Below are 24,224 nucleotides of genomic sequence, written 5' to 3'. Positions count from 1 at the left end.
CTGCAGCTGCAGGAATGGTTTAATTACACACACTCTCTCTCTCTCACCCCCCCCCCCCCCCCCCCCCAGCTGCTATGCCTGGCGCTGCGATGGTTAACGGGGGTGGAAGAGGCAGGTGGTCCCCTGGCTCAGTGATGCCGCCTCTGCGGGAGCCCAGAGCCAGCCGGCGCCTAGCGCTTGCACCGCACCAGGCAGCCCGGCGCGGGCAGGGTTAAAGTGGGAGAGCCCCGCAGCAGCTCCGCGCGCGCGGCTCAGTGTGGCGGGGCCGGAGCCCGGGCGCTGGTCAGTGATGGAGTCGCTGCCATGACAACCCCGGGCAGGCAGCGCCCGGGCGGGCGAGCTCCGAGGCGATGCTCCCGGCCGGGAGGGAGCGCGCAGCTGGGCTGCTGAAAGTGGGGGCAGCCGCCGGCTCCTGCGCGCCTCTCCTGCGCGCCTCTCGCCTCCCGCCGGCCGCTGCGTCCTCCCCTCGCTGAGCAGAGCCGGGGCCAGCCGGGCTCCTTCCCCGCGCCCCGCGCCCGCCGGAGAGCGCAGCCGAGCCCGGGCGGCTGGAGCGCGCCAGCCTGGCTTTGCCTTGCGCTGTGCGACAGCCGCTAGCACCAGACTCCGCTGCTCCGCAGGGAAGTTTTGATCTTGCGACAGAAGCAGTTTTTTGGGGGCTTTTCTTTATTTTTTCCTCCTGCTCCTTCCTTTTCTTCCCACCCCCCCGGGCCCGCTCCTGCCCGGCACCAGCCCGGTTTTGACAGCCACCGCTCCCTGTCTTGCCGGAGAGCCTCACGCGTCCTCCTCGGGTGATAAACTTTTGAGGCCAGATCTCCGCAGCGCGTGCCCAGCTGAATCTTAAAGTAGCGTCTGGAGCAGAGAGAGATCCGTGACCTTCATCTCTCGCTCGGCACCTTCCCTCCTCCTCTTCCTCCGCCCCCCCGGTGCTCCCTTCCTCCTCCCTCGCCCAAGGAATACTGGGGACTCCCTCCGGATGCTCGGTTCGCCGAGGCTGGATTGCCAGGGGCGCTGCTAATCTCCGAGGAGCTCCGTGCCTGCCCTGCGCTCCCACCCTGTTTGCCTGGTTTCCCCCCCGTTTCTCCTGGTTGCCTTGTCGGGTGTGTTTCTGGCCTTTTGGAAAGTCCCCGCTGCCCAGGATGGGGGTCGGCGGGTGCTTAGTCGTGCCCTGGAGGTGCCTCGTCGTCCTCTGTCTCAGGCTGCTCTTCCTTGTGCCCGCAGGAGTGCCCGTGCGCAGCGGAGATGCCACCTTCCCCAAAGCTATGGACAACGTGACCGTCAGACAAGGGGAGAGTGCCACCCTCAGGTAGGAGCAGATGTTTTTTTTCTCTGGGTATTTACAGGGGTGTCGCTCTGTGGGTGCTCCGGCCCCAGGTGCATGCCAGGAGGGGCCGTGTAGGAGTGGAACCAGTCCGCGGAGCCAGGGGCTTTCGATGCCACATGGCAACCGGGCTAAGCCTTGGCTCTGACCGTTTCTCCTGTAAAAACAGGTTGAGAGGGTTTGTCGTGAATGGGGTGGGGTGAGACCCCCGAGTCAGGGAGGAACATACGATGCTGAGTCAGGGGCTTCGGAGCTGGGGCCCCGTGAGCTGGGAGTGGGGGTTGCTGACACGGTGACGGGGGTGTCTCTGCATAGAGTGCCAGGGCGTCTAAAGGAACGAAGAGGGGACGTTCTGTTGTTTCTTCGGCACTGGGGCGTGGGTGCCAGATGGAGGGGTTGCAGTGAAACGTGGGTGCTGGGCGGTGTCACAGTGGAGCTGGCAGGAGAACGCTGGTGCCAGACAGTGAGCTGGCAATTGGGTTTAGGTGGCAGACAGTGAGCTTGCGCTGGCTGACACTCCAGTTCTCTTCCTAAAGTTGTGTGTATGTGTGTGGGAGGCGAGGTGGGGTGAGTATCAGGGCTCTGTATTGCCTGTGTATCTATACCAGTCTGCATTTCTAACCGGTTTCCAGGGCTGTGATGCCTCCGGAGATGTCAGTATTTTGCCTTGATCACTTTATATTCTCTGCACACATCTGTTAACATCAAATCAATCTTTTACTCCGGGGGTGCATCTTATGAATTCTGATGGATGTTTTACCTTACGCTGTTTGCTGCAAAAGAAATGCAGGCAACTTATATGCAGATGGGCCGCTTCTACACGAGGCAGTACAGCAGAGCATCCCTTTGCCTTTCCTCGGCGAGTTACAGGTGTGCCCGGCGTGCTGTGGGCGCGTGGTTTCGGCACAGCAGAGACAGCCAGTTCAGTACCTGTCTATCTGACCACAGATAGCAGGTCCAGTGTTTTTCCGTGCGGCATGAAGTGTCCGTGGTGGGGTGTGGATTTTGCGTACGGATCTTAAACAAACAGGTCCTAAGAACTTTGTATTCTCCTGCCCCGTCTCGAATGCCAAATAGTCTGTGATACCGCTCCACCACACTAGCCCGCCTGCTTCCTTCCATACACCAAGAACGGCAGGGCTCCAGTAAGCAATTCTTCCTCCCAAACTGGCACAAGGGGGAGCAACATGCAGGCTAAGTGTGTCATCATATCCTCCTCTAGCAGCTGACCCACATAGGGGATAAGAGCCTACTACGATTGCCAGCTGGCATTTCCGCCTTTAAGTTTAGGCAGCAGAGATGCTGAAGGGCCTGGGTTCTATCCCAGCTGATGCCCCATGCTGGGGGGTCACTACCAAAAGGATGCTGAGTTCAGAGCATAATGGGGTGGTGGGGCTGTGTTTCCGAGAAGAGTGACTGATAAGCCCTGCCCGTTTAATGGGGGCTTTGCCCCATTTACCTATCTGCTTCCTGGTCTGTCATCTCCCTGCTTCATGGGCAGAGGGGCCCCCGGAGGGAGATGGACATATCGCACCCTGCCATTCAGACAGTGGCCTTGTTAAAACAGGACCCGCAACACCACTGCCCCTTTCCAAATGCTCATTCCCAAAATTAGCTAATGAGCCCGCACATACTCTTCTGAGAAGAAAGAACAAACAGAACAGAAATCCAGAGGCAAAGTGCCACCCATACAGTCATACATAGGGGAATTGGGGTTAGGACCTGGGTTAGAACTCAAGACTCCAGTGCTCAACCCTCTGGCTCTGAAATAAACATACTTTCTGCAGGCCAGTCAGAGTCCACCACCACAGCTCCCTTTTGTGCTCTATCATCTTCAGGGTCAGATTCTCCCTGAGGTCTGCCCAGCTCAAGCCGGGATGGTTTACAATTTGTGATTAAAGGGACGCAGGTTAAAAAGCAAAAGGCACAATTTCCGTTTTGCTCCCAATAATATAGCCTCTGAGATAATTAACCTAAGATGGTTAAAAATCTCATTGTCCTTTCACCCTGGATGCTGCTTGGTGGTTTTCTGAATTTCTCCCAGCCTGAAAAACGGAGGCAGACTAGTTAGTAAACTTTCAGGTTCTCATGCCCTAGCAAAGTGCTGTGATGTTAGGGCTGCAAATCTAACAGGGAGAGGATCATATGTTCAAAATGTAAAGCCATTTTCTTTTAGGGTTCTTGGTTTTAAACCACTGGGAACATACCTCTTGGTCTAATAACTTAAATTTTAGGGATCCATATGATTTGATGCTATCTCGGATGCACTCTCTGATTTCCACCACCAGAGGGCCAACTTTGATCTACTTTTTGAGGCTCTGGCCTGGTTGCCTGCTGTGAGGCTGGCACTTGCGGCAGCTGGCCTTGGGAACGGGAATGGTTGGGAAGAATCCAGCCCCATAGCTGTTGGGCTTTTCAGCCTTTATCAGTCTCTCGCTCCTTTCATCTTTTTTTTTTGCCCTTTATCTCTCCGTCTCTTCAACCTCCCCCTCTTTATCCCCTGTCTCTTCGTCACCGCATGCCTCTTCTCCACTTTCCCCATTTCCACACTCTGCCCTTTCCACCCTTCTATCCCCAGCCACTCTCGTTGCAGTGAGCCACTTCCCTGTCAGTCCCTTGCACTTGCTTTGGTGGTGGTATCGCTGGGAGCCCTGCCACAGGAATTGTGTGCCGCTCTCCTCATGCCTTTCCATGATAACTGCTTGCCAGGCTCCTGCCAGCCCCACTTCCAGCTGGCCTTGCCAGGCTCCCTTTTGAATTTTTTCCCTGTCGCCTGGGTGCCAGCCCCTAGAAGACAATTAGCTGCTCAGTGAGCTAATGAAGATTCAGGACCCCCTAGCAGTGTCTATGCTAGCCCATCGTGCCCACAGGCTCTTCATTAATCAGCTTAACCCAGTGGACCTCTCAGGGAATGGTTTGTCTAACGGGGGCCCTGGGAGGCTATCAAAGCCAGGGCTCCCTGCTGTGCTCCACCATGGTGCCACTTCCCTTCCCAGGGGCTCCACTGCGCAGAATGATCAGTACGTGTGTTGGAAAGCACAGCCTTAGCACTCTCTGGAGCTGGGTTATTGCCATCACACGGGAGAACTCCACTGACGGTAGGAACAATCCTAGACTGCCAGGGCCTTCATTGCTGAAAGCAGCGGTTGCAGCTCAATCCGGCTCTCTGAGACAGACACGTGCAATTCATCTTTAAAGTGAACCTTCCGCTTCCCTCAGATAATGTGGCGTGGCGTTGGTCCTTACCTGAGATGTGGCACCGGCAGCCTTGCAGCGGGCTGCGGCGTTTTGCAGGGATATGGTGTATCAGGGATGTAGTGGGAAATGATTTGCATCAGCGCTGAGCAGGCTGCAATATCCTGCGGGAGACGATATATCAAGGATGCAGCTGGTGCTGATTTGCAGCAGCCCTGTACAGCAGACCGCAATATCTTGCTGGAGACAGGGTATCAGGGATGCATGTGATACTGAGATGCAGTTTCAGGGAGGGGGTGCATTGGGGTGCATCTGACATTGATTTGTGGCTTCACCATGCAACAGGCTGCAGTATCCCAGAAGACAGTGCAGTGGGATGCATGCCATTCAGATTTTAGAACGTCCTTCCCCCATGGGACAGGAAAGCAGTGATGCCCTTAAAACAGACTTCGGAGACTCACTGCATTATGTATTGATGCCAACTTGCAGTAGTCCTCCAGCGTGCACAGTCTCTGATGTGATCCTGGCATGATATGCAGAGTCCACATCCAGATTGTGGAGGGAGGTGGCATTGACAGCTATCCAGTTAGGAGACTGATGCTTTAAAAGAGAAGTTAGAGGTTTCTTTTTCCAGTAACGAGAGGACTTGTAGGGCCTTCCAGCAGTTTCACAAACCAGGGTCCAGAGATGCCAGCTCATGTATTCCTGTAAGCCCTGAAAATGCACTTTTTAGTTTTCACCCAGAAGGTCCCTTTTAAAATGATAATGCAGAAAGGCCTGATGCTGAGAGGTGCAGAGCACCTGGAACTCCCTGTTGGCTTTAATGGACTTATGGAAGCTCATCACCACTCTGGATCAGTCCTTTAAATGCATACAGTGCTGAAAAAGCGACCAGGGTAATAGAAGAAATGAGATCTACAATGGAGAGCAGGACTTCCGGCTTTTCTGGGGGGGCAAATGAAGATTCCATACAGACAAGCAATAACTTAGTGCTCCCCTGCTCCTGAATCTCTCTCTCTGCTTTTTCTTCCTAGAGATCCCTTGCATAATCTATGGCTCCATCTACTGGCAGCTTCCAGTGTCACTTTAGATCATGGCTGTAAAACCATTCTCATATTTTAATGGATAACTTGCTGTTTTGTTTTAAGAACAAACAATTCCCTTAGTACATTTAAACACTTTGCATCTCAAAGAAACTCCAAGTGGTTTGCAGTCGGTCTATACACTATGGATAAAATCAAACAAACCGCCAATGCGTTACCAACTGCTGAAATGCAGCCACTTCTGGTGTGAAGCACAGTAGCTGTTTAGTAGCCCACAGAAATGATCACTACATAGCAGTGAGAACAGGAAAGGAAAACCCACAAATTTGCTTGAAACTAAAAGTAAGAATTTTATTACCTAGTTGGAATTTGGTCAGGACGCAAGGGGTAATGTTCCCATTCTTGTGGAAAGTGCTGTGGAATCTTGAATAACCATGTGCTCAGGGCCGCAGTTGTATATCTCATCTGAAACCCCATTTCCAGTCACACAGTGTATCCCACCCCCATGCTGGAGCGAGTGCCACCTACTGAATTACCAACATTTCTACCTGTAGTACCCAGGTACTCCCTGGAATTATCCCATCCAAATACCGATTGGACTGTACTGGTGTCTATTATAAAAGGCTGGTTTGCTGGCAAGATAAGCAATGCAGTGTGGTTTATGGTAGATTCCCATTCTTATTTGACTTTAACATTTACCACAATAATGGCAATTTATCTAGCTTATTGACTTTAGCAGTCCGTCCCTGCGCCGCTCTGGTATTGGCAGCCCTTAGTGACAAAGAAGTTCTCTCCAAAGTAATGACATGCACTCTGACCACGCACAGACCGCACAGAAACTGAGGTCCTGCAGTGGTGCTACCTCAAAAGTCCCATCTAACTGAGCTGGGTCAAGTCTCGTCACATAAAGACATAAAGCAACAGCAGAATATTCAAGGCTTTATAGGAATAAAGAAATAATATTTCTTCTTATTATTATTAAGAAATAATAGCCCATTTATAAAGGCAAAGAAAGTGTGCTCTAGTAAGCACTGTAACAGCGGAGAGACAGAATGCTTGAGTTCTGTTTCTGTCTCTGCCACTGACTTGCTGTGCTATGACCTTGGGAAGGTTCCTTTACCTCTCCATGCATCAGTTTCCCCATCTGTAAAATGGGGCTCACAGCACCTAGTTCCTAGAGGAGGTTATGCAAAGTAATTCCTTAACAGTTATAAAATGCTCTGAGATCCTTGGATGAAATGCACGACACATAAGCACCAAGCATTTTTATTTAACAAAAAATACAGACGCACAATGCTGAATTGTTCCCATATTTAAAGGAAAGTTTAAAAGTCAGATTTCTGCCCCATTCACTCCCAGTGAAACCTTAGCCTCCACAACCCTTGGTCATTTAAAAACTAAAGAAACAATAGATCCTTGCTAATTCACACGGAAGACTTTGTGATTCACTGAATTTCACAACTTAGTGAGTATCTGAATGAACCCAATTAAAAAGCAAACACCAGGATAAAACATCATGAGACATGGTTCCTTTGTTTATTTTTTGCTATTATAGTTTTCATTATTTCTGACAGTGCTTCATTGTTTTGTACAATACACTACTGAAGCCTATTTCCTAGCACATGATGAGGTTTGGTAATATAAGACTACTTCAAACAGGCAATATGGACCAATGGATTTGGGCACTGGTCTGGGAGGCGGGTGACCTGGGATTTATTCCTGGTTCTGCCATTAATCTTAGGCAAGCTACTGTCCGCCTCTGTGCCTCAGTTTCCCCAGCTGTAAAATGGGGCTAATGACACTCGCCACCACTGGGCTATATGGATGAAAAGTCCTAGATAGAGCAAAAAATTTGCACAGCAGCAACGTCACTGCTATTAAATCTGTGCTGCCTGCTGCTTTTTGTGTGCCAATGCGAAAAGCATGGGGATTAATGAAGGCCAGATTAACGAGGCCCTGCTCTGTCACTGCCCCCCTTACTCCCCCCAAAAGTTTCCCAAAGCAGCTAAATATATACCTGCCATTTCCAAGGTAGAGCTCCCTGCATGTAGGAGCTGTAATTGGCGAGTCAATGAAATTACAGCCATGGGTTCTGGCATTTGGTTCCTCCTCGTTGGCATAATAATTTCCCCCTAGGTAGCTGGTATTTAACTTGTCTTATCTGTTCGTGATAGGTATAATTACAGTGCCCACTAATTTAACTGTAATATCAGAGCCATTGTCTGGGTCTTGGAGAAAGGGCATGGGGGTGAAGGAGAGTTCCCCTCTGTGCCAACCTGTTGCATCGAAACAAGTGCTATTACAGAACTGCAGCTGAAAGGTACTGCCCGTACCCAGCCCCCTGGACTCATGCACTGTGGAATGTTTGAAATTCTCATTCACACTTTGCAGCTAGGTTCCATCTCTAATGTTAGGGGATGAAGCGCGAGAGGTAGCAATGAGAGGAATGTCTAATGTTTCTATAGCTCCTGACAGATGCTAAAGAGTTTTACACACTGTGGGCAAAATCCCAAAGTCCTCACTGCGGGCCAGGCTCTGCCATCCTTACTCACATCTTAATCCAGAATCAGGCGCTCTGGTTTTACACTTGGGCAAACTTCCCACTGAAGTCAATGGCTCTAATTCACTCGGGATCTGATCCAACATCTATTGCAGTCAATGGCAAGACCTTTAGGTCCCAATTTAGGCACCTAAGTACCTTTGAGGATCTGGGCCCCAATGAATTCAGCTTTAGTTCAGGCCTTTGGAACATATTCCTCAATAAAGTTTAGCCACTGATTCTGCCAACACCCCTCTCTGGGCCTGATGCTGCACCATGAAGACAAGGGGTGCTTTCCCACTGGCTGCCCTGGGTACCAGATCAGACCTGCTCTCTTTGTCTGAACATTATCCGGGGGGTTGGGTAGAATACAACAGACAGGAGGAGGAAGTGCGTGAGTGGAGACCTGGAGTCAGTGAAATTGCAACCAGAAAACTGGAACAACAGTCTTTGCTTTAAAATCTGCTTTGCATAATGCAGCAGATCTCTTCTGGCTTCATAGAAAAGAAAGAGCAAGAGTTGTTTGCTGTTCTATGAGGAATACGATTTAAGTTCTAGCAAGGCCTGCATTTCTTGCTAGTGAAAAGCCAGCAGCCACACACAGCTCCAAACACTTGACACTTGAGCTTTATTCATCTGAAATAGTTGGAAGCAGCAATATTCAGTTACAGAGGTTCAGAATAGATTTTTTGTAATCCCTTTGCTGTGGAATACACTAAATCTTCCGCAGGCACAATAAACTCCCCTGGACTGAAGATGGTAATAGCTGCGTTTGTCTGGACATATGCATGGTTCCTAGAGCTCTAGTCTTTGTTTCTGGAAAGGGCTTAGGAGTTAACGCCACAAAAGGAAATTGGGGCCTGTCAGGGCTGGATCCCCACTTTGAACTTTAGGGTACAAATGTAGGGACCTGCATGAAAACTTCTAAGCTTAACTACCAGCTTAGCTCTGGTTCGGCTGCCACCATTTCAATGGATTCCCTCCCTGGGAAGCCTTGAAAAACCTTCACCCATTCCCTGGTGAAAACAAATCCAAACCCCTTGGATTTAAAACAAGGGGAAATTAACCATTCCCCTCCTTCCTCCCACCAACTCCTGGTGAATCAGTTCCAACCCCCCCTGGGATCTACAACAGGGAGAAATTAACCATCCCCCCTCCTTCCTCCCACCAACTCCTGGTGAATCAAGATCCAAAACCCCTTTGGATCTAAAACAAGGAAAAATCAATCAGGTTCTTAAAAAGAAGGTTTTTAATTAAAGAAAAAGGTAAAAATCATCTCTGTAAAATCAGTATGGAAATCAACTTTACAGTGTAATCAAACTTAAAGAGCTCAGAGGACTCCCCTCTAGTCTCAGGTTCAAAGTACAGCAAACAAAGATAAACACTCTAGTAAAAGGTACATTTACAAGTTGAGAAAAACAAAGGAAAACTAACACGCCTTGCCTGGCAATTTACTTACAAGTTTGAAATAGGAGAGACTTGTTTAGAAAGATGTGGAGAATCTGTATTGATGTCTGGTCCCTCTCAGTCCCGAGAACGAACACATTCTCAAACAAAGAACACAAACAACAGCCTTCCCCCCCCAAGATTTGAAAGTATCTTGTCCCCTTATTGGTCCTTTAGGTCAGATGCCAGCCAGGTTACCTGAGCTTCTTAACCCTTTACATGGAAAAGGATTTTGGAGTCTCTGGCCAGGAGGGATTTTTATAGTACTGTACACAGGACAGCTATTACCCTTCCCTTTATAGTTATGACAGGGCCCAACAGAACCCTTGCTGTTCCAATTTCCATCTTCTGAAGCCTTTCTTGGTTCCACTACCTTCTTTCATAGTTTGTCTTTTGAATCTCGATTTTTTTTTTCCATTTCCTGAATTTATTTGGTTTTCCCTCAACCCTAAAGTAAGGATACCTCATACAACAGCCACATGTATTATTTTAAATGATAATCTAGATACTATAGTCAAGGAGACAATTCATAAGGAATAACTAATTCAGTGAATTTCACCTCTTCCCTCCCCCCCACCCCTTTTGCCAGTTATCTGTGGGTGGAGTGCAGTTTTTCTCCAATTTTATTCATGCAAAACAATTCACCGAATAATTCCTGCCAATAGTTCTTTGTCTGTTGTGAGCAGTTTGTTGTGGGATATTTGACGTTCAAGCTGATTTAATAGGACACGTAAATCTCATGTTTTCTGTTCCCTGGTGGGATGAGCCATAACTCTCAATGGTTAGATCTCCAGTGCCAATACTCACAAATACTAATTGTATATTTGTTTTCCATTCATATTCTCCTGTAGACTGTAAACTCCTTGAGGCAAGGACCATCTTTGGGTTCTGCGTTCATACAGCACCTAGCGAAACGGGGCTCTGGTGCATGAGTAATGCTAATATAATAATATTTGCTTAAAACTGGCTGATTACATGAACATTCCCCCCAGCCAACTTGTTCGTTAGAATATGGGAGGAAAGCAAACACAAACGGGCATTGAGTCCCATGAAAATAAATTTGTTTAAGTAGTTGGACAAATGGTGGTGGAAATCATTTTTTGCAATAGCCATCCCGCTCTACGTTATACCCGCTGAAGAGGAGTACAGCTGTTAGTCTGGACTGTCTGATGAAATGAGGTTCTCTTTCTAGTCCTCTCCTCATCTGGGCAGTGCTGCATATAGAAGAAGGACGGAGTTTTAGTTCTGCCCTTTGCAGGATACAGCTCATACCTTGAAGCAGGGATCGGATTAACAAGGTGCAAAATGGCCATTGCCTAAACATGTTGTGGATTACCTGCAGCTAAATGTCCATTGCAGAATAGGGTGCTGCTTGCTTCCAGTTTGTGCTGGAAGGAGCCCTGGGTAATGGCTTGTTTACATGGAGAAATTGACTAGCATAGCCATTGTTGAATAAAATATTCTGGAATAGCTCACTGGGTTGACACTTTGTTAGTAAAAGTGCCTTTATTCCAGAATCATCAGTGTACTTCTAGAGTACAGTAATTTATTCTGGAATAAAATCACTTTTATTCTGGGACAGCGGGTCAATGCGGGGAGCTGTTCTGGAATACTTCCTCAACCCTTATTGCTTATTACTCAACAATCCTTATGCCTCAGTCTAGTCAATTTCCCCACTTAGACAAAGCCCTAAGACCCTTTGAATTGCCCCATGAAGGGTGGAGACTCCAGCTAAGCAGGAGAAGGATCTTTCATGGTTTCTCCCTCCCTATGAGGAAATCCAGGTTTCTCTTTTCCTGCTGTGTATGCAGCAAGGATCTAAAAAGGGATTGTGTGTGGTGGAGGGGCTTCCTTTGTGTCCCAGTGAGGGAGCTGGGGAAAGGGAGAAAGGGACCAAGCAAGAAAGAGAAGGGGAGGATTGGAAGGAGAGAGAGGCAGTAAAGTAGAGGGAAGAGTGGAAGAGAAAGAAAGGAACAGAGAGTAGAAAGGAGGGCTTGAAGCTTGAATGGCAGTGCACAACGGGAAGCTTGTAAAGTTCAGTGCTCCGAGAAGGCGAGAGTTCTTAAATCAGACCCAAGTAATCAACACAACTAGCCTGAGGACAGGAGGGAAAGGTGGTGGCTGGAGATAGCTAAGATTAATGGGGTTTTGGTTTAAGCCAGCCTGCTGTTACCCATCCCCCAGGATACGTCACAGCAGGGCAGTGCCTTCCCTCCCGTCATTATTTATTTATTTGTTTATATATTTAGTGTGTATATACATTTTTTTTAAAAAAAATCTAACAAATTTCTAAGCCATATAAATCCAATTACCCATGTTTTGCCTTGCGGGAGCGAGGGAGATTAATGTTGGGATTTTGGCAGGAATGTAAAAAGAAATAGGTGGTAATAATCATGAAGGCTTGTAAAAAGGAGCCAACGGCCTAGTCCATGCCTGGGAACTCAGCCATAATTCTCATGGGCCTTTGCCACTTGCCATGTGCATGTGCCAGAGCCCCGTCCTCCCCACAGGGGGGCAGGGAAGAGCCAGGTGCTTTCCGGACCCTTGAGCAGTTTATCCTGAAAGGGAAGGCTTCAGTGTGGGATAATAAATGCATTGAGCTCCTACAGTGTCTTCCATTCAGGGACCTTGAAGTGCCTCGCAGACGTTAAGTGAGGAAGCCCCATGACGGCCCTGTGAGTCTGGTATGGTTGTCCCCGTTTTCCAGATGGGGAAACAGAGTCACAAAAGCAGTTGAGGACCTGTTTTGCAGACGTTCAAAGGGTCCTCCACTCCCGCTGAAGTCAGCAGGAGTTGCACGTGCGCCTTACTCTTGCAAATCGGGCTTGGCTTGACTGGGCTCAAGGTCACTCAAGAAGTTTATGGCAAGCTCAGGAGCAGAACCCAGCAGTTCAAGGTGCCAGTCTCCTGGTCTAACTACCAGTTACCCTACGGAGGCTCTATCTGTGCAGAGGAGCTCGCATCTCTGGCATTGGTCTATTCTGCAACTCATCTCCAACTCAGCCCCGTGTTTGTATCATGTTTCCATGCCAAGTTCTTCTCCTGTCCCTTCCCAGGTTCCTTGCCCTCCCCACCCGAGGACAAACCCGGCCGTGTAAGGTACGTCTTCACTGCAGAATTAACTCGCACCTGGGCCTGAGCAGCCACCCGGCAAAGCCCTACCCCAGTTACTGCATCCTCACTGGTGCCGCGCTCCACCATGTGTGTCGGTTAGGACTTCGGGGGCCACCGTCTGTGGTTCTTTGTGCCACAATAAGCGGTGCTGCTCTATGATTCTTTCCCATGAATTGTGTGAGAACTTGTCTGTTCTTCTGGGCCCTCAGGAGGGAATTGTGGGAAGACTTTGGAGGACTATCAGTGTTTGAGAGGTTTAGCCTGCAGCCTCACTGCAAAGGGGATGGGTTACCAGCCCATGTGAAAGCCTCACTCAGGCTTTAGCTTGGAGCTCCAAATGACCCAGCTTGCTCTGGTTAAAAGCACCATCAAATGTGTGTGATTTTGATGAGTGGAGGGGAAAGAGGTTTGGGGCAACACCCTAGCAGGACCCCAAGCTAACTTTGCTGCGAACACAGACCCATACGCTCTGTGCAATCAAGATGGTGTCACTGTATAAAGCTTCAGAGATAAGAAACACAAACCTTGGCTTTGCTATTTCAGTGACCCCCAATCGACCTCCCACTCCTCAGGACCCCTAAAGCCCAGCTTCGGCATCTTAAATGTGTTTCTATCCTTTGCCCCTCCTAAATCACTGCTTTGCCCCAGCTTGTGGAATCCCGCTCTGCTTCCCTGTAATCACCCTACTTCATTTATTAATAACGCATCCTCACAACAGTATCTCCTTTTTCTGCCATGCTCTGCAGCGGGCTCCTCGCGCCGCGTTTATTACCGCAGCGCGTTTTATAACCCTCTTGATCAGATGACATAAAAAAAAAAGGAAGTGCGTAGCCCACAGTCAACTCATCATTCCATAAATAGAGAGAGAGCCTTTAGCAGAGAGGAGAAAGCAAGCTCCCATACCTACCTCTTAAACAGTGAGGCTGCTTTACGATGCATTTAATTTAATCCGGGCTGTTAAAGCCCGGATTTAAAGTCTTTTGTGCTATCACAAGGGTTGCCCTGATGCAGTGACAGGTCTCCGAGGGAAAAGGACTGAGGTTGCGTCCACACTGCAGCGAGTCTCAGATCCTGGGTCTACAGACTCAGGCTCTTGCCAGCGGGCTAGAAATAGCTGTGTAGACATTCGGGCTGGGGCTGGAGCTTGTCTCTAAAACTCGGCTAGGGAGGGAGGTTTTCAGAGCCCAAGCTCCAGCCAGAGCCTGAATGTTTGCACTGCTATTTTTAGTCCCGTAGCATGAGCCCTGGTTAGTTGACCCAGGCTCTGAGACTTCCTGCTCCAGGTCTTTATTATTTATTTATTTATTTTGCAGTGTAGACGTACCCTGAACCATTTCCAGGGAGACTTGAAGTTACTGTGGGAAGCAGCCAGGCCTGGGCCTCATTGCAGCAGTGGCTTCATTTGGAAGCAGTTAGTATGCATGTCGCATAAGATCTCTCTTTCCCTCACCCTGCCCTCCCTCGCCTTGCTCCTTGTTCACATATATTCCATTAAGTGAAATTGATTAGTTTTTTTTTTTTTTGCTTTGTTTTAATTACTATGTTTAACTGTGTAATTATTATACTGGCTGATCCTGGCACTGTCTGAAACAGCCTTGCTTCCCTCACATCTGCGGGAGGAATATTCAGCCTTCATTGAAGTTAGGGTGCCGGGGGAGCGGAGCGGCTTTGGTGGATGTGTAAGGTAACTGGAATGGTTATCGTTCTGGAGGAAGGAGCTGTTTAGTCAGTCATAGATTTTAAGGTCGGCGGGATCGCTATGATCATCTAGTCTAATCTCCTGCATAACACAGGCCAAAGAGCGTCATCTGGTAATTCCAGCATCAAGCCCGTAACTTCTAGTTGGAGAATCCATCAATTGTTCCAATGCTTAATTATCCGCAGTGTTAAACATTTGCATCTTGTTTCTCGTTTGCATTTGTCCAGTTTCAGCTTCTACTATCAGAAATCCTCTCTACGTGTAAGTACTTATCGACAACGATTAAATCACGTCTTAATCTTTATATTAAATAGATGGCGCTCCTGAAGCCTCCCCCCGTACGGCACGTTTCCCAGACCTTGAACCGTTCTTGTGGTTCTTCTCTAGAACCCTCTCCAATTTTTCAGCATGCTTTTCAAAGTGCGTCACCAGAACTGGACATGGTATTGCAGCAAAGGCGTCACCAATGCCATATACTCGAGAGCGTAGGAGAGTGTCTGAGTGGAAACGGGGCATGCTATCTTAAAAGTGGTTTTGTTTTGGGTGTCCTAGGTCTCATTTCCAGTAGGGAATAGCCATGACTCCAGCTATCAGTGGCCAGCACAACTGCATCGTTGCTGACCCCTAGTGTAGACAAGAGTGATTTGTACTAATTGAGCCAACCCAAGTATCAAGCAAGACCAACTGTTGTAAATTGTGGTTTTCCTCATGGGTGTGCCGTGGTGCACCTATCCCAATGGCTGGCCACTGATGGCTGAAGTTGGGGCTAATGACCAGTGGAGCCAATGCCCTAGAAAGATTCTGCACATTGCCAAAAATTCTTGGTTAAAAACAAAGTAAATTGGATAGACAGTCTAAGGAATCCATTCCAGGCTTTGCAGAAGACCCAGTGGTGGGAGGGTTACTGCAGGAGTGTTCTGCAGATTCAAGCCTGAATGGATGTACTCAATAAAGTCACTAATAATTTGCCCTCACATTGAATTTTAGAGGATTAACTTCATGTTTTGAGCAACCTGGAAACCAATAGCGTTCAATTAATAGATGCACCTCTCCCCACCCCCAAAGTGATGCCTGATTTGCCAGATAGAGACAATTCTGGTCATATTTCCAAACCAAACAGCCCTGCCCCATGGGAAGTGGTGGAGGAATCTGTACAATGAAATCAAGCCATTGTCTGTTCCCAAGAGGTACGGGAGCAGACAATGGCTTGATTGTTCAAATCGCAATGAAAACCATGCTGGATAGAGCACGAGAGTTGGGAATATAGCGCAGGGGAATGGGTATTGCTGGCTGGGGGTGGGGGAGGGGAACGGATGAGGCACTGAGGAGTCATCCGTCTTTTTCATCTCCAATTTCAGTGCTTCTGCTTTCAGGCAGCCCTGCCACTGGTGCTGCAATGCAGCCCAAGCAAGAGAGACTTAACAAGCCCTGAGAGCTGCCTGGAAAGTTATCCTGACACCAAGTGACAGGCTCTCAATTGATATCCTCTGGAGGCTTTAAGCGCACTTCTGCTAGGCTTCTAAAACCAGTTTTGTCTTGTACCTGGAGAATCCTTGATCTGTTGTGACGCCTCCCCTGGCTCGGCTCACCACTCTTCGTTGCTTGCTTCAGCGTGCAGGTAAACGCCCATAGGTGCAGGAACTATGGTGCTGGGGGTGCTCCTGCACCTCCTGGCTTGAAGTGGCTTCCATCATAGACAGGGTTTACAGTTTGGTTCAGTGGCTTTAGCACCCCCACTATACAAATTGTTCTGGCACCCCTGTAAATGCCTCGCATGACTGGAAACCTTTGGCTTGCTCACGCTCTCCCTCTCTCACCACTTCCCATCCAGTCTCACCTGCTCTTGGTATTTATTCCATACTACCCATTGTAAGATCTGAGTGTCTGCCGAGTGTTATGTCAACTGCTTAGTATTCTAAGGCGGTTCCTGGTCAGACATCCCAGTCTCGAGAGGTTTGGCTTAGAGATACACCTGAAACCAGGCCCCAGATATCAAGGGTGTGCAAAATACAAACTAGGATCTTGGTTTTGGGAGTTTGCAAATGAGCTCAGCCTACCCCTGCTCCCCCAGATCAGCTCGTCCTACTACATTGCCTTGAACCTGAATGTAGCCACTTGATCTCATCTCTAGTGCAGGTACAGTTCAGATAACCCAGGTTTCTCTGTGCTTTTCTGGCCCGATGACCTTCCGAGGTTCACCGACTGGCAGCCATTCTCCAGCCCTAGTTCCCAATAGAAACTCTCTTTGTGGATTAGTAACATAAGTAGGCTCCCTTTAGGCCTGTGGTAACTTTGTATTGCTTAGGGCTTCACCCATCCAAGGGCCCTGCTGTGTGCCCAGCCTGCCAGCCATCCTGCATCCTGTATCTCTAGCATCCCAGTCTCTCTTCCTTGTCTGTGGATCAGCCCCACCATGGGATTCCAAGGTGAAAGATTCCAGGGATCTATGGATATGCACAGGAGTCAAATACACAGAAGATTTGGGGGCGTCCCACCTGTCACCAGGACCCCACGAAGCCGGAGCCAGAGCTTTACTGACTCGCTGTGCCATCCCCCGCATAACGTATCCGTCCCTGTGTGTGCTTTAGACACGGTCAGGTCTGTGACTGGACCTAGCTTTGTCACATCTGTTCTTCTGGCTCAAACAGCTGCTAGGTCCACACTCTGGAATGTCACCCAGGTCCGTAAAATGTTTCCTGATGGCAAAGGTCTGACGCTGACAGTTCTGTGGGATTTAATAGAGCGTTCGCCTTTCTGTAGGGCTTTTGAATCACCCTATAGAATTTAATAGAGACTCCCACGCTGCCTGTAGAATTCTATAGGATGGTCTTAACAACCTGTCGAAACGATCTCGTTCTCTATTAAAGTCCAAACTATGTTTAGAGTAATTTCTCTCAAAGCCTGTTTATTAGCTTCACCTCCTTGCATTCTGTAGGAGAGTCTCATAAAGGGCAGGTCTGTTACAGAGTTATGGGAGCAGGTTTGTGACCGGAAAGGGCAACAATTATATTCCATTTAATTGCCGTTGGGGTTCTGGAACCTATCACAGAGCCAGCCACCATCCTGTGGAACTTGCTAACACCTCCAAACTGTCCTGCAGATTAATTAAGCACCCGTTGAGCCAAATTGGGGGGGGGGGAGAGGCGCCTCGGATACACTCAATTAAGTCACACCAGGTACATAAGTATAACTGGTTTTATTGCCAAGATATAATAAACTTTCCAGCCTTCACGCGTTACTAAATACGTGCTTTCCAGCAAGCAAGAATCAATGCTTACACCCCCTTCTGCTACGGACAGTCCCGGACCCTCCAGCCTTGTCCTTGAGGGCTTGTAGCAGGCGCTGCTTCAGCGTGGGGGATTCCTGCGCACCCACAAGGCCAGGGTCCGCAGGTGAGATTGTTCATCTAAAGCAATTCGCACAGACGTTTTTATCACCATCTCTTTCTTAGGGGGTGCGTATTGACCCACAAGCAGGCTCTGGCAGGAAACACTATTGCTTCCTGTTTCCACACTTCACAGTCTGAGGCCTCGCTTATCTCTTTACTTGTTTATTCAGTCGAGTGGCTGCAAGCCAGCCCGTCTGGTCAAAGCCAGTTCACTACTAGCTCCCCCCAACAGCCCAAGGTAACTTGCGGTCAGCCCCAACAGCACCACAACAGATTTCAAAGGAGAGCGAGGGACCGCCCAGACTCTGCAAACATCACTTGCAGACGCCCAGAGATGTAGTCTGAGCATTTTGCCTTGATTTTTTTTTCTTTTATTGCCTTGGTAAATCAATTACTGGGGCAGCCTGTCTGCAGAAATCTCCTCCCTTTAAAAAGAAAAAAAGTTGTTCCACCTTCTAAGTGGTACATTAACTTCTCCAGCTATGCCTTGATTGATGTACTGGGACAGCATTCTGTCTCTCTGTCCTCATCCACTTTCTGCTGCTCCCCTGGTGTCCTGATCAGAAGCAGCATTCCAGAAATTAGGATTCTGATGAAATTGTGTCGGTCTTGGAGCAGGCAGGGGAGAAGATTCTTCATTGTCATTTGCAGCACCCACCCCCTGTTGTTCCAATCTCTGCCCTCTTTGCCCCCAAGTTCTGCCCATTCCCCCCGTCCTCACCTGCAGCACCCCCAGCTGTTCTATGTTCTCCCCAGCACAGCTCTGCCAATAACCTCAGTCACGTCTTGCGCCTTTGCCAGCCGTCTTAGTGCTGACCCCCAACTTAGTTCTTCAGATACACCTTGGTGCTGACCCGATGCACATCCTCTCGCTCCAGGCCTGTCCCTGTCACGCTGCTCTGCCAATGCATCTCAATCCTGCCCTGCCCTTGCAAAGTCCCCTCCTATCGCAGTCCTTACGGTGGCACTTTTGCACTTAACAGGGTGCTTCCCAGCACACTGTTTCCATTCAGAAACCATTTCCCCTTCAGCCTCAGACTCCAGCCCGCTGCTGCTGCTTCTTTTTGCAAACAGTGGGGGCTGGTCCCGCGAGGCACTGAGCGCTCCCAACTCTTGCGTTGGGTGCCCAGCACCTCCCTGCCAGGCCCCTGCGCCACACAGAATCAGGGGCTGTCTGCAATATGGTGCGATATTGAAGAGGAGGAGGAAACCCAGCAGCACGCAGGAGACCTGAGCTGTGAGCAGGCATCGCGCTTCCTGCCTCTCTGCTGAAGGGCTGATGGGACCCAGTTTGGTTCTGTAATGTCGTGTGACACTTATTGATTCCCTTTGTTTATTATTTAGTGGTAAATCACTTCAGACTGGAGCTTGTGCATGTCTTTTCTGATCAGCTGGCTTGTTACAGTTAAGCTGCCCTGTGGGGCCATCAGAATCCCAGCAGAGGCTGCTGGGGATGATTAAACAGCCCCTTTTAGCCTGAAACACGTGGCAGGAGATGTGGGGGAATGGCAGCATTTCGAAAGTTGGGACGTCGAGGAGCCCTTTTCTGTCGTTTGAAACGTACCTCAGGTGTGCGGAGAAACACGCGAGCTGTGGGGAATGCCAAGCACTTTCTCTCGAGGGGGTTAGCGGTATTGAGTATGGAACTTGAACATGGATCTGAACCCCCCAGGTTTTTGGAGAAGTTCTGATCTGGAGGAGAGTTTCATGTCTTGGAGCCATCATTGGAAGGCATATGATCTAAACCAGAACACGGGACCTAGATTTCCTTGACGTTTAGGAAAATTCAGTGCTGTCTTCTCAGCTCAGTCCTGTCTCTAGTGCCTACAAGAGACATTAGGTCTGGTTTCAGTTCCCGTAGAGTTTGACCCTTCTGAGTTTCAGACTAAACCAAAATCTCAATCAAAATTTGCAAGTGCATTGAAAGTGCAACAAACCGGTGGATTAACAATGATTTCTGGGTGAAACCATAAATTGGGCCAGGGCTACTCTAAAGGTTTGCAAATGTTAGCAGGTCTTTGAGGAACATAGTGTGAAACTGAGATTCAGCCTGAAATTAGACACATTTTTTTCATGATTCTGGGTTTCGTTGTACGTAACTGTCTTTTAAACCCACGGCAGCTGCTGCGTCTCAACTCACTGGCAGCCTTGGATTACTGCCGACGGTATCAGTGTTAATTTAAAGACCTGGCAGCTCTGCTTAGTATATCTTGCTGGGTGGGAGGGTCTACACAGATCAAGAGAGATCCCTGTAGAGGCACAGGGCTGGGAATCAGGAGACCTAGCTTCTCGCCCCATCTTTGCCACTGACTCCATGTGAAGGTGTGTAAGTCACTTCTGCTCTCTCTGCCTCAGTTTCCACCTCTGTAAAAGGGCGAGAATGCTACACTTGCACAGTGCTTTGAGATCTTTGGCTGAAAAGTGATCCAGAAGCATATTGATCTGATTTGATGTTTCATTATTTTTAGACATGTAGGACAGGATTTTCAAAGAAGCCTGAAGGAATCCCACTCAAATGCAGGGAGGAGGTGAGTGCCAATTTCCTGCTGGCTCATTTGAACCTTGAAGCCAGCATAGTGCTGCTGACAGGTGCCGGCTGACTGACCTGGAGACTCATCTAGTTAGTCACAGAATAGGTACAGCGCAGGAAGCATCGGTGTGAACCCCTCCCACAACGTGCCTGACCTCTTCTGCAAGAACAACTTTCAGAAGGAGATGGGAGAGTTCACTTTTCAGCATGGGCGGTGTGTGAACCGTCGGCTGGGGGAGGCTAGCCCACCAGTCCCGCCCCTTCCAACCGAGGCCCCGCCCCTTCTGCACCCACTGCCAGAGCCCAGAGCCCTCCCCACTGCTGGCTAGTGCCTCACAGCCCTGGAGCAACCCCAACCCCCTCACACCAGTTCCGGAGTGCTGGAGGGCAGTTGGCGTGGCCCCAGTCCCGGAGCGCCAGGAAGGCAGGTGACATGGCCTGAGCTGGGGCCACCCCACAGGGAGACTGGAGCCATGCCAAACGGGATGCAGGAGGGAGGGCCTGGGGGTGGACTGTGGGTGGGGCCACATCTGGCTGTTTGGGGTGGCACAGCCTCCCCCAGCCTATGATACCCGCCGCCCATGCTTTCTAGTCATTTCTTTACCTTCTGCCATTTGTGCCTATGGCTTTCTGATGCAGACACCTGGCCAATAGGAATAGTCTGATTCCCACCAGGCCCATTTCACGCTGGCCCCCAAATAAAGGTTGACCACAATCTGCAAAGACGGGCGCCTAAATCCACAGGTAAGCACCTCAATCAAAGTGGCCTGATTTTTTTTTAAAGATACCGTGTCCCCCTTGGCTCCCATTGACAGCACCTCTGAATATCAGGCCATTTGTATGCGAGCAGCGACATATCGATTTTAGGTGCCCAACTTTAGGTCCTCACATTTGCAAAATTTGTCCCTTGCTTATCAGATGGGGCTTTCAATGCTGGCCTAGCTCCATTCTCATTTCACAGAACTCATTGGGAGCTATGCCATTCACTTCAATGGGAGCACAGTTTGTTCAATAGGGCCAGTTTTTGAAGTCAATGGGAGTTAGGCGCCTAAATACCTTTAAAAATCTGGCCTTTAGTCCAATGCTGTTTGCTTCTGAAAACCTCACCCACAATGTTATATTTAAGAGAAGACCAGTTTTACCAAATGATGCACAGGAAAGCTGCATGGTAGTTATTAAAGTTCCACAACTGTGTATATCTGTTACATAGTTGTTAAAGCTTTATGTGTCTTAAATAATCCATTTTTATTTAATGAGCATAAAGTACAATTGCTGCCTTCCTGGATCTATAACGATAAACCAAGTTGCAAGTTATTGGATGTTAATTACCAGCTGATGATTAGAAACAGCTATAGACATTTTCCCGTCTCGTCCTAGTTATAATACAGCGTGTCCATTATGCACTGCAGAGGCGTTTACTGTGTCTTAATAATCAATGGGTGTTTAACATGCAATATTTGTCTAATTAACTCTAAATTAAAACCTCATTGACAACACTTCGGGGTAAGAGATCTGCATCAAGTATGACGGATTAGACACAGAAGGTCCGTTATTGTTCGTTGGAGATGTGCGTGTCATCTGCTGTGCCTGCCGTAGATGATGCTTGTCTCCCTTGTCGCATCAGCCTTGTCCAACGGGGGAGGACTGAATAATGTCTTGGTGCTGGATTGTCGTTCCTGGAGAGCAACGGGCTCTCTTTGACCACAGAGCACATATAGCATGGGCAGTTCCCCTCTGCTCCCCCTACATGCTCCCCCATGAGTGTCTACACTGAAGCCCTACAGCAGCCCAGCTGCGCCGCGGTAGCAATCCACGTGTAGACAAGACCTGTGAAACGTCTCTTCTAATCAAGGCCTGGCTGGTTCTTCGAAAGCAGCAAGTCTAACAAGTCTGGTGCAGAAAACGTCCCATCCTTCTTCCTCCTGGAGTGGGAATGACGCTGTCATGCTAAGGGCAGGATTGCTGCTATTCAACGGGCGCTGTACCAGAGCCAGGTGGGTGACAAGCAAGGATCCCCCGGTGTGTGGCTATGTGTGACAGCGCATTCTGCTACAGCTGAGCTTTCAGGTGTGGCGATGGGGACAGCCCTGGGCTGACATTCCCAGCGCAGTCTGATAGTGACGGCTGGCACAGGGCCCCAGGGCTTGTCTATACTTGAAATGCTACAGCAGTGCAGCTGTAGTGCATCAGTGTAGACACTACCTACGCTGACGGGAGGGGTTAATCCAGTAGCAAAGTGGTAGCTAGATTGATGGAAGAATCTTTCTGTTGACCTAGTGCTGTCTACACAGGGACTTCGGTCGGCTTAACTATGTCGCCCAAGAGTGTCAGTTCTTCTCACCCCTGAACGAGGTGGCTGGATCAATCTTATTTTCTAGTGTAGCCCAGCCCTGAGCTCCATGTGGAAGAGTGGGGTGTGATGGCTTGGACCCCGCTTCTGGGATGCCACCCGATGTACTGGGATTTCACTGAGCCTCTCCTGCTCAACCAGCCTGGGTTCCCTCGCCCTGCCTTGCTGGATTAGGCTCTCTGGCCTCTTGCAGCACACACAGGCAGGGCCACACCCCGCTGCAGACACAGACTGAAGTCAGCTCTGTGTGAGAGGACACCCCCCCCCAGCACTCACCGTTTTGGGAGATAAACCCAAAATAATACTGTCTTGCACTGTGTAGAAAAATCTGCACAGCGCAAGCTCATAACAATTCGCTCTCTTCCTTAATGTGAAGAGAGATGTGCAGGACTTCTTGCCCCCCACAGTTAGAAATTACATAAACTGGGTTTAATAATAAACAAAAAATAAGTTTATTAACGACAAAAGGTGGATTTTAAGTGGTTAAAGAAGTAGCAAACAGAACAAAGCAGATTACTAAGCAAATAAAACCAAACACACAAACTAAGCTTGTTTCACTAAAGAAACTGGTTACAAATAGTGATATTGTTGCAGGCAGATTACAGAAAGTCTTGAAAGGCAGCTGCACTCGTCTCCAACTTGAGACCTCAGGTATTGCTACTCACAAGCTAGACGCCCTTCCAGCTTGGGCTCAACCCTGCTCCCCCCAGTTCAGTTCTTGCTTCCAGGTGTTTTTCAATGTCTCTTTGGGTGGGGAGGCGGAGGAGAACCATGATCATGTCACTCCCCTGCCTTATATAGCTCTTCTGTATGGCGGGAACCCTTTGTCTCCCAGTGGGAGAACACTGGAATTCCAAGGGGGGGTCCAGTACCAGGTGACTCAGCCCCATGTCTCCCCATTACTCCTAGGCGTCCACAGGAAGATTAAGCCCTTTCACAGTCCATTGTCTTTGCTGATGGGCCATTAGCCCTGTCTGGCTTTTCCATTGTTTTACCTGAAGGGCTGGTTGGGGGTGACACTCAAAGTAACACATTTGAGATACAGATAAATAGTTAATATTCCTAACTTCAGATACAGAAATGATACAGTCATACATATTGGATAATCACATTCAGTAAATCATAACCTTCCCAATGATATCTTACATGAGCCATCTTGCATAAAGTAGAGCTCAGTTATTTCATATTCAGATCATAAGCATATTTTCATAAAGAATATGGAGTGAAACATCACAGGGGGGGTCTGCGCGTTTTTGCTGCCTGCGGCGAGATCCCCAGACCAATCAGCTAGCTCAGGCCTCCAGTGAAACTGCAGGGTAGAGACTTAGAAAATGTAGCCTTGCAAGACACCTAAAACGATGTGCGATTGAGGAGGAGGGTGGGGAGGGAATCACAGGTTACCAGTCCCGCAAGGGGTAACGCGCCCCTTTTTCAGTCCAAGGCAGGTTGTTTGTGGTACTTCAGTGTGTTGGTTTTTCAGATGAAATGATAACAGCCATGGTTCTGCTGACTGGGTCTGGGCTCTAGAGAACCCCTTGCTTTGTGTAAAGCCCAGGTTCACCCCACAGTCATTAGTTAAAGTTTCCCTACTTGTGTGCTAGC

The 24,224-nt window shown here is 48.9% G+C and overlaps 1 protein-coding gene across 9 annotated transcripts in view; it reads left to right on the top strand.

Moving 5' to 3' along the window:
* Positions 1 to 24,224, top strand: part of LOC117868524 (opioid-binding protein/cell adhesion molecule) — a 697,025-nt gene that overhangs the window by 371,273 nt on the left and 301,528 nt on the right. For 7 of the 9 annotated variants that reach the window (XM_034754557.1, XM_034754555.1, XM_034754556.1 and 4 more), the window contains exon 1: positions 266 to 1,303. In XM_034754557.1, coding sequence (XP_034610448.1) covers positions 1,137 to 1,303 — 167 coding nt within the window. In that variant the 5' untranslated portion in view covers positions 266 to 1,136. Of the gene's footprint in view, positions 1 to 265; positions 1,304 to 24,224 lie in introns of those variants that run through there. The other 2 variants (XM_034754558.1, XM_034754552.1) reach the window with 2 other exon arrangements.

The sequence above is a fragment of the Trachemys scripta genome, chromosome 21 (assembly GCF_013100865.1).
Source record: "Trachemys scripta elegans isolate TJP31775 chromosome 21, CAS_Tse_1.0, whole genome shotgun sequence".
NCBI classification, from domain to species: Eukaryota; Metazoa; Chordata; order Testudines; family Emydidae; genus Trachemys; species Trachemys scripta.
The sequence above is the reverse complement of the archived record's forward strand: the minus strand, read 5'-3'. Positions and strand labels throughout refer to the sequence as shown.